The sequence below is a fragment of the Carassius gibelio genome, chromosome B13 (assembly GCF_023724105.1).
Source record: "Carassius gibelio isolate Cgi1373 ecotype wild population from Czech Republic chromosome B13, carGib1.2-hapl.c, whole genome shotgun sequence".
Lineage (NCBI taxonomy): Eukaryota > Metazoa > Chordata > Actinopteri > Cypriniformes > Cyprinidae > Carassius > Carassius gibelio.
Window position 1 is genome coordinate 4127402 of NC_068408.1, and position 11249 is coordinate 4138650.

At 36.7% G+C, this 11249-nt stretch overlaps 1 protein-coding gene across 2 annotated transcripts; it reads right to left on the reverse strand.

Moving 5' to 3' along the window:
* Positions 1-5498: 5498 nt before the first annotated feature.
* LOC127970346 (zinc transporter ZIP9-B) lies at positions 5499-10513 on the reverse strand. Of its 2 annotated transcripts, XM_052572874.1 has the most exons (7): positions 10191-10510; positions 9688-9793; positions 9309-9482; positions 8375-8443; positions 7655-7740; positions 6963-7097; positions 5499-6318 (listed from the first exon to the last, which is right to left on the reverse strand). In XM_052572874.1, exons 1-7 carry the CDS (start codon positions 10284-10286, stop codon positions 6058-6060), a joined length of 927 nt encoding a protein of 308 aa, XP_052428834.1. In that variant the 5' UTR covers positions 10287-10510; the 3' UTR covers positions 5499-6057. The 2 variants fall into 2 exon arrangements, with proteins under 2 accessions (XP_052428834.1, XP_052428836.1); XM_052572876.1 differs by lacking the exon at positions 8375-8443 and having other exon boundaries at positions 10191-10513.
* Positions 10514-11249: the final 736 nt, after the last annotated feature.

Sequence of the window (11249 nt, forward strand, 5' to 3'; positions counted from 1 at the left end):
CTGCGTGATCGTGTCTGTTACGTGATCTGCACCAGAGACTCAACTTCTCTTGTGTCAGGGTCTCATAAAAAACAGTTTGTAATTACAGAAAGTTTGCTTGATTAGTGCTGTCATTCCTGTGACAAACCTAAGAAACCCTTCATTATTGCTTGGAAATCCTTCATTAATGCTTGATGCAATTAAATTTTACATCCACCAATTGTTACTTTCACAAAGGCTGGTTTTCATGATAACAATACCATACTTCCAATGATTATTGTTACCTGGGGTCATTGCCATGAATCAAGGGCATTGAAATTATGAAACATCCGTTAGATAACACTAATATTTTACAAACTGTCATTTTTGCTTGCATAATATGCAAAGATGAATCTGCTTTATTCCTACGTCATGCAAACAAATAATGATATTTGATATTACGTTTTCGTTATATTTGAAGTTATTTCTTAAGGTCACACTATATATATATATATATATATATATATATATATATATATATATATATATTGTTTTAATATTTCCAATTAACCAAACAAACATGTTTTAAACTGTTTTGCTTTGAAAAGTGTGCTAGTGGATTGCAAGAGCTTTTGAAGCACATCAGCTATGGTCAAAGAGTTCTTGTGTGTTCGGAGCGGGATCGCGAATCATTTGAGTCATTTCGGGATGTCGGAGCGGATTCGCGAATCATTTGAGTCAGTTTGGGGATCGCGAATCATTTGAGTCAGTTCGGGAGTTCGTAGCTGGTTCGCGAATCATTTGAGTCAGTTTGGTAGTTTGGAGCAGGTTGGCAAATCATTTTAGTCAGTTTGTGGTTCGCGAATAAGTCAGTTCGGGAGTTCGTAGCGGGTTCTCGAATCATTTGAGTCAGCTCGGGAGTTCGGAGTGGTTCGCGAATCATGAGTCAGTTCTGTAGTTCAAAGTGGGTTCGCGAATCATTTTAGTCATTTCAGGATTTCGGAGTGGGTAGGCGAATCATTTGAGTCAGTTTGGGGATCGCGACTCATTTGAGTCAGTTCGGGAGTTCGGAGCGTGAATCATTTTAATCAGTTCGGGAGCTCGGAGCGGAATCGCGAATCATTTGAGTCAATTTGGGGGATCGCGAATCATTTGAGTCAGTTTGGGAGTTCGGAGCGGGTGCGCGAATCTTTTGAGTCAGTTCGGGATTTCGGAGCGGGTTCGCGAATCATTTTAGTTAGTTTGGGGATCGCGAATCATTTGAATCAGTTCGGGAGTTCGGAGCGGGTGCGCGAATCATTTGAGTAAGTTCGGGAGTTCAAAGCGGGTTCGCGAATCATTTTAGTTAGTTTGGGGATCGCGAATCATTTGAATCAGTTCGGGAGTTCGGAGCGGGTTCGCGAATCAAAGAACAAAACAAGCAATTTCGTGGTGGGAAGTAATAATTTTAAATTTGAGTCAGTGTATATTTTGTTGTATGCATTGTACTTTATATGTTTTTTTCATGCCAACAACGTTTAAAAAAAGACCAAATGCATTCAGTGGCACTCATAATTTATGTTATTTTTACCAAGAAAAAAAAAATGGCTAGTGGAAATTCTGATTGGCTGGTAACTTTAGAAAGTTAGGCCTACCAGCCACATTGGCTGGTGATCAAAAAAGTTAATTTAGAACCCTGGTAATAACCCCTCTCACCTTACTCAGGTGCTCCTGTCACGTCCCTCTCTCTCTCTATCAACCTCTTAATTCTGTGCGCGCTCAACTCTTGACACACGCTTGCTCAACTTACAACAGCGTTACAAGTGTGCCACAAAATCGCAAAATCATCCAATCCAAAAATTAAAGGTCAGTTGTGATTGGCTGTTGGTCTCCAATCAAATCGCTAGTAGAACCAAAGCCCATCTGGTCCATCCATAGACAGTAAAACAGTACTGGTCCGTGTACGTTTTGATCATTTCATTTCCTATTTAGAATTCAATAACGAATATATATATATATATATATATATATATATATATATATATATATATATATATATATATATAAAAAGAAAAGTCAAAGCTCTTTACATTCTTTGCATGTGATTTATCAACAGCTAGTACATCTTAAAAATACACAGCTCATGAAAAATAAAAGTTCCAGATGAACAAACATTAAATGCATAAACCAGTGTGAATAAACTATATCTTAAAATAAATTTGGAGGTAGGTTGAAAAAGCCTGATTGGGAAGTTTTAAGTAGTTGTACAGCTGTGAAGTTTATTCTTGTACACAGATATGGCATATTCATGGCAGTACACATGAAATTCATGTATTTGTCACTTAAACTAATGTAAACAGATATCCTGTCGCCCCCTCTAGTGGACATTAAGTGTTACCGGCCTTCATTGTTCAGATAACAAAAGTCACTATAGTGACTTTTTTTTTTAAATCCTATAGGATTTTTTAAAAGTCTGACCAGTTATACAGCAACGCAAATAATAAATTGTTTTGTAATAAAAATATATAATTAGTTTTGTAAAAAAACGAATATTACTATTTTATTTCATAAATTTAACTATATTAATTTTCACAATTAATTATTAATGTCACACACACATACCTAGTGCCTTTAGACTTAAAAGACGAAAGTAATAAATGTTACAGACATATTATCATGGAACTTTATCATAGCATATTATCATAGCGAGGTCCAGGTAGAGCTTTCTCACATTCGGTTCCCAAACTCTGGAATAGCCTTCCTGATAATGTTCGGGGTTCAGACACACTCTCTTTGTTTAAATCTAGACTAAAAACGCATCTCTTTCGCCAAGCATTCGAATAATGTATCTCTTAAATTGTGAGTGTAGTTGCATTTGATCAAATGTGCATTTTTATTCATTAGCTTGGGTTAAACTAATTTTACTTTGTTGGATCAGCAGCTATGCTAATGATGTCCCTATTTGTTTCTATGTTTTTGCCACGGTAGGATTTACACAAGCTCCAGTCTGGATCCAGAACACCTGAGAAGAGATGATGCTGACCCTCAGAGGACCTCAGATGATGCTAACCCTGAATCGACAAACAGAACTAACAAATATTGCTACATGTGTGTCTGCATCATATAACAATTATTAATTAATAATATTAATAATGTTCATCGTCTAGCTGACTACGTCTTGTATTAATTTTTTCTAGAAATCCTGTCAAACGTGCACAAACTCACAGTCACCACCATAAGCTACTACTAAATATTGTAGAAACATAATTTTCTGTAAAGTTTCTTTGTAACGATTAGTATTGTAAAAAGCGCTATACAAATAAACTTGAATTTAATTGAATTGAACTGTTCAGTCTATTATTGATTTTGATTTCCACTTCACTTTTATCCAAAAAGACAGAACTACTTGCACTGTATTTACAGTGGGACAATATTCATACAATACTATAACCTAGAAATAGTTTAAAGGGGTCACTTGCAGGCCTCAGCAGCATGAATTATGTGCCCAGCCATATCGGTTGGTAACTTAGCTAGGCTACTGTAGCCTACATATGGTATGAGTCATATCAAGCATTTTATATTGCCACTGTCAAAACAATATTTAGCCTAGGCATACCTTTTTGTGCATTTACTGAACATTTGTGTAATGGCAACAACATGTTTTACACGATTAATACTGAAAGTACTGCTATTACTGCACAGTATGGGGTTCGCGAATCATTTGAGTTAGTTTGGGAATCGCGAATCATTTGAGTCAATTTGGGAGTTCGGAGCGGCTTCGCGGATCATTTGAATCAGTTCGAGAGTTCGGAGCGGATTCGCGAATCATTTGAGTCAGTTCGGGAGTTCGGAGCGGGATCACGAATCATTTGATTCAGTTCGGGAGTTCGTAGCGTAACTGGTTCGCGAATGGTTTGAGTCAGTTCGGGAGTTCGGAGCATAGACAGTAAAAGAGTCAGTTCGGAGCAGGATTGCGAATCATTTGAATCAGTTTGGGAGTTCGTAGCGGGTTCGCGAATCATTTGAGTCAGTTCGGGAGTTCAAAGCGGGTTCGCGAAACCTATGGTTCTATATAGAAACATTATTTAGGGGCTTAACACAACAGCTTTTATGATGCAGAAGCCACTTTATTTTTTTATTCTGAATATATTATTCAGGTGTTTTGTTATTTATTTCAAAAATCCTTTTGATATACAATATTCAGTTTGTGCTGGTCTGCCTCAATCAAAATAATGTTTAAAAATGACTGTGTTTTACTATGTGTTTGTATAGAACATAACGCATAAAAGCGCATTAATGGGAATATTAAAGAAAGTTCTTCAAAAAATTAACTAAAAAATTACTTTTAACAGTAATGCATTCCTTTTTGGTGTAAGTAATCAACAAAGTAATTGAGTTACTTTTTGAATTAAGTAACTAGTTACTATTTCTTAGTAACTCGCGTAACACTGATGTTAACACCTATTAAATTTTGAGTGTGAGTATGTGAGATTTACCTTGCACAACAAAATCTCAAAGTATAGTCATATTTATCACAGACCAGAATATGAGATGGTCCCCTCAAAAAAACTATATTAATCAAAATTAATAATCATTATAACAACATCACAATGAGTTTATCATGATATTGCAGCTGGACTCACTATGCGTTCCTGTGTTTTTCATTTCTAGGCTATTTACATCATGTAGTTTTTGTGTAAAGACACACGCAGTACATTATCAGCATTAAACAGCCTGTGCAAAACTTTTTAAATTCAGTCTATAGTATTAGAATATGAGCCGGGTCATTCTCTCGATTCATTCAGGGCTGCTCTGGGTTTAGTATAAACACAACACTAGTCTAGGGAGGTATAGTCTTGTCTCTTGGAAATGCAGAGAACAGCTTTCCTCAGCTTTCCTTAAGGCTGTCCTTGTCCTTGAGCAGGGATGCAAAAGAGCACAAACACTACCAGAAGAGGCTCCTGCGGGACATGGAGCACATTGAGGAGGCGCAGGAAAAAGAACAGCATGCAATGAGGAGCAAGTGAATACAGGAGAAGAGAGATAGGAGGAGACTCAAGCAAGAGAACCAGAGGGAGCTACTCAAATACCTCCTCCTGAAAAAGCAGGTTGAGGAGCTCAAGCGAAAAGCACTGGAGTAGTGATGCAGGAGCAGGAGCAACCAAGAGGTCAAGGTGTCAGACGAGAAAACCAGCTCAGCCATCGCAGACTCAAAGAGTCCTGAAGGAGGAGAAAACTGAGAAAAAGGTCAGAAAAAAAAGCAGAGAAAGAGAGAGGACATCCTGCTACATGTGGGAGAATGTGACCCGCACAACTGGGCCACCTTAAACTATGAATAGTGTAGAACTAAGTCTGAAGAAAAGTTAATCAGAAAATTATAATAGGCTATTTGTAACGGTATTAATAGAGCTAAGGTGTTGAAAGTATTTCATCATCAATGATGTAAGTGCTATTGGATGAAAATCGTTTAATCCTGAGGCCCTAGAAACTTGTGCCACTGGAATTATTGTAAATGGTTTCCATAAAATAGAAGATTATTTACATGAATAAATGAATAAATCTTGAGGTCAAGTGATTTATGTCAACAACAAGCGATCTGCAAAAACACAACACAGAAGCTCTTTTGGCTTTGAATAGATTGTCACGTAACAGATTGTCATGGCATCTCAATGAGCTGTACTGTAGTTTTCAAAATAAACATTGGTTTATATGAATACAAGGCATTCTTGGTTTAATACAAAGGTGAAAACAAATAACATTTTCATTATTATTGGAAAAAATATTGCACTTAAGCTTGAGAATTTGAGAATTACTTCATTTCTAGGGCAAAATAAAATCTGATTCAATTCTGCATTTAAGAATATAAAACATCCTTGATGTCCTTGATGATGCACAGATGCAAAATTCCTACTGCACACAAACACCACAGGCTTTTATTTGGTTTCTCAGCTAATAAAACAATTAATATTTAAACGGAAAATGTGTGGAGTTTTGTAACACAACTAATCATGATAAAACTCAACTCAAGTGCATTCTCAAGTCTTAATAAAAAAAATGTAAATAAACATTTTCAAATGAAATATTATACTTCAGCGGTTCTGTTATTGTGGGAGACTCAGATTAATCATCTGGCAGTCCGAGGGCCAGCAGCACAGGAAGTGCAGTCCCCAGGATGAGAGTCAGGCTCTCGGTAATGCTCAGACCGCTCTGCTGCTGGTGGGATCCACTTCCTGTCTGATGCTGGAGCTGAGTGTAGCGCCCATGCCCTCTGCTGTTGATTTCTGGCAGAACATGAACTGTGGCCACATATAAGAAAGTCCCGGCTGAGAACAGCATGCCAATGCCTGTAGTGCTCAGGCGCTTCTGAGGAGAACCATTAGACTGCAAAGATAAATATTGCTTATTTTAGATCATTACAAAAAAAGAGAAGAATTAAATGGAAAATGTTAAAACAGTTATATTTTGAATTGCTCTACTAAATGTTTGGATGTATTATGCAGACGTACAGTAACGTTCAGCAAAAAAATCTCTCTCCACAGTCCAAAAATAACATGTTGGCTCCATGGTAAACACGTCAGTTGCATAAACTGCTTAGACTAGTTTTACAAGTTAGTCATTAAAATGTATGATACTGGATAGAAAAGAAACACGGGCTTAACAAAATAGCTATGTTTATGCAACTGGCCCCTGATCTCAAAAAGATCTGATGTGCCATCCAAAAATTGAAAAGCATTTTTTTATATGTTGCATCTTCATGTTGCATTAAAATAAATATGAAGAACTAAAAAAACGTTTTACGTTTAACTGGGGATAAAAGGTAGGTTGAACTACTAAAATTAATAAACTGAAAAAAGTTAAATACAAACATATTTTAAAAAGTAAAAACAAGTAAATGGACAAAAGGACATAAAATTAATTAACTGACAATATAAAAATAAAAGCAATTCAAAATATGAATGAAACATACTCAAACGACACTGTATTGTGTTCCTATCTTGATATTTTGAGAAAGTGCGGTTTCTTACTGCACTCAGGATGAAATAAGTGCTGATGGCCATCAGCGGCGCAGCAGCAGAAAACGCCAGTAAATGCTTCTGAATAGTCTTCCTCTCCAGACCTGCGTGCATGAGGAAAGACACAAGACCGAACGCGGCTGGAGCCTATAGAGAGAAGACAAAAGGGAATTGGTGTTGAATAAAGGAAAGCAATTGGTCAATAACTGTAATTGTACTAAAGTTTGCAACAAAGGCCGTGGACAATGTTTTTTTTTTTAAAGATTCTAATTTTTCTTAAATTGAGTTGTTTCTATCCTCTAGTTTTTTGGGGAAGTTTAGCAATACTTGCTTATCTTGATAAATGACTTTCATAGCATTTCCAGTACAGATTTTTATCAGTTAATGCAGTGGTTTTCAAACCGGTCCATGAAGTTCCTCCAGCACTGCACGTTTTTTTATGTCTTCCTTTTTTATGTCTTCCTATAATCTGACACTCCCCCTTCAGCTCTTACAGTCTCCACTAATGAGCTGATGAGTCGAATCAGGTGTGATAGATGAAGGAGACAAACAAAATATGCAGGGCTGGGGGTACATCAGGACAGGTTTGAGAACCACTGAGTCAATGCATTCCATCATCTTGCAAATGCTTGACGGTATGAGCTACTTAATACTGAATGACTCAGCAGAGACAGTTCAGATAAATAAGAAATTAGCAATCTCACCTTATGCAAAATGACCGCAAAAAACACGACAACCTGCACAGACACCTGCGATGAGGCCGCAGCTGCACCCAGAGCAACACCATCAGCTGGAAAGAGACAGAAAATGAGAATATCATGCAAATAAGTTCCTCACAGACACCAAACTGAACCAAGCCGTTTCGATCATTAAAACTATCATTGGTTACTTTGCATATAGAACATTTTGAGTATTTAATAATTAGACTAACCAAACATCCTTCTTTTTCTAAATTGCTAAGAATGTCCAGGTTTTGTACAATGTCTGCACGGTGTTGGTCTAACTGCTGTCCAGGAATTACCTTTAAGTATTGAAACAGTAGGAAAACAAAACCGTATATTTCAGGCAATTTGGATATCCCAGCCAGGACATGTCTGGGAAAAATACCAACCACCCAAATAACAACAGAAATATCATTTTGGAGTAAACTACTCTTTAGACATTGTTGGCACTCCTGGTAATCCAATATTTGAAAACAGAAATGTAACACTAGCCATGAAAACCAAGTGAGGTTAGTCTGTTTTTAGTGTCCCTTTTTTTTGTATCATGGGTCAGATGCTGTGATAAAAACACAATGGAGGCTTATTAAGAAGAACTGAAAACCCAATGTTCATTGACTTGAATAGGACAAGCACAACTGGCACGATTCACTGTAATGTAATCTGTTCTGTCTGGTGATATAGTGGAAGTGAAGCTTTCGTTACCTGCGGCGTGAATAAGCAGACCCAGGGTGGCAGTCACACTGTTGCCAGTGTACATGTGCGCTCGGGGTTCTGGGAAACAGGACAAACAAGAAACGTTCTCAAGAGAGCATCTGACAGCATTTCACACCGGCTGTTTTTCCACAGACTTCAACATACATGTCTGCAGACTGGTGGAATAAATTCAACTCAAAATGCATGCTTTACCATTTTAGTACAACACTAAGAATGAGATTTATCACATTCAAGTAATATACTGTCAATTGAAACACGAGGCATAATCTTGTAAAAGTAAAAGCAGACCACATTTTCTTTATGAAAAATGCAATTTCTTATAAATTGGTTTTGATTTTGGCATGAAATAAATATGAACTAGATATTTCTTTTATAAAGTTTTCATGAGAGTCAATCCAAAAATTAAGGGATTAACAAAATGAGCATTTTAATGTTTTATTTCTGAATTGATAAATGGATGCAACTTGCTGAAGCAAACCTAGTATAATATACATTATTGTTTTGTATACTGTTTGAAAGCTATTAAAATATGGCAGTGGCTATGTGGACTAACAGATACTATTTACACTATGTTAAAATAGCTGGTATTTATCTGCACCTCAGTATTGTAGAACATTATAAAACAATATGTACTGAATGAAACATATTGAATGTAATTTATAATGTTAATTAAAATTATTTCAATGGATGCCACCTTCATCCAAATACACATGCTTATAATGCATGCAATCTATAGAGAGCACGTCAACAGGAAACCAAAACCAAAACCTGGACATTTTAGGCAATTTTGAAGCCCTAGACAAGACTTCTCTGGGAAAATGAGGATATATGTTCACTTATACGTCACTATACTCAACACAGCCTCTGTATGGAAGAAGTAAGTAATGAAATGTGTTTCTAACAACAAGAAGCATTGAAGTACCCTGCATGGAGCAGTAGTTGGCAATCTGGTCCACCACAAACATGAGCGTAAAGCCCAAGACGAGAGAGACTCCTATGAAGAAGTGAGGACGCAGACCCTTCTCTGCAGTAAGATGAAGTGTTGAATTTGATTCTGAGATCTTCTGATTCTCCCCCATTTTGGAGCAATACCAGTCTACATGAGGAGGAGAAGAAACAGGCATTGGCAAACATAATCAATCGCTGTCTGTTCAATATGAGGCAATATGAGTTTTTACTGGTAACCTACTTTAGATCAAAGTAAACAAACACATTGCAAAAGAGCACATGACTGTGCATGCATATTCATTCCCTGAATAGGGAAGTCCATGAATAAATAAGAGGAAGATTGCTAGTTGCACCTTTCCATGCCTCTTGCACTAACTCCACCCCCTCCGGGATAATGATTGACAGGGCAGTGCCACATAGAAGCCCCGCCCCCAGCACAGTGATCAGCTGCAGTTTCTTCTGTAAGGGTGGAGAAAATGTAGTAAAATAACTTTCAACTTGTTTTTCAATGTCAAAATACACAGTTACCTTTACAGACATGGAGTGTTATGCTTTACAGTATGACACTGTAAGTTGATATACAATTGTAACTCAATTGTGATTTACACATACAAAGTGAATCACACGCAGAAACTATGGGCAAAGTTCAAAGCAAAGTAGAAACCTCACTAACATAATTAAACTTCATTTGTAAAGCGCATGTGGTGTACTTTATGTAAACATTGTTTTTACATTATTTTGATACATTGTTTTATCGTCTGTAACACTACAGTTTATTTTCTGACGATCCTGCTTTACAGTACCTTATAAAGTTAAAATGCAAGCATTTGTTGCATACGAATATTGATCCTCTTACCTCTGATAAATTGATCAGTAATGGAATTATCCCGAGCATGAAACATCCTACAAACATAGCGAGAGATATGAGAATAACAGTCCAAGCTCCGTCCATGACTGCTTCTGCTCTTCAGCCCTTCCGATCAAAACGCACAATCAGACAACATCACGTGAAACAAACACACTAAAACACAAAAACAGGGCACAATATCCTCTTTGAACATTCACTGGAAGGCATAGCTGAGTTATCCACGTCTCAACAGCCTCCACAACCCTCCACACAACTCTAAACTACACCGAGAGTCAGACGAACAGCATGACATGAAAGCAATGAACGATCAGGGGACAGTCCGATTCTTTTGAGAGAATCGGTTCTTTTATTCAACTCATCTACGAACCGAGTCAGTGTCCTCATAAAGAACCATGTGGATTTTACGTTTTATTTTTTTCTAATAACATTGCTGTTTGGTATGTCATCATTACTGTGTTATATGAATATGTAGGTGTAAATTGCCTCATAAGTCTAGCAAACTGTGTTAGTGTTCAATTTATGAATTTAACTTAATTGAACTAGACTTTTGTGAATACGTGCGAATAATTTTACCACATTATAACGTTTGGATAACATTTTTGTTAAGAAAACTTTTTTTAAACATTAAAAAAAAACTGCCAAATAAGCCACTTACGTAAATTGTGAATAGTCATATTATTTAATTTTTGTGAATGTTGTTAGACAATTTTTAAATAGGCACGTGACCTTCATTTCTCACGTAAAAGCAAACCGTTATTGAACGTTACCACGCGGCACGCGCACGTCTTGAGGACCACGTAAGTAAGACCTAAGACAAATTAAATATATGAAATACATATTCACCAATAATATTATCCCAAGGACATTTAAGTTTAAGTTGTAAACGCAATGTGAATTTTATGTGCAACGTTATGTGAATGTAAAATAACAATACGACAGGAATGCGGTTACTCTTCAGATTCATACAGATAAATCTAATTTAAAGCGTTTAATTAACGTTACTTATTTCTATAAAGAATATAGAAAGACAACAATTACCGTTATCTC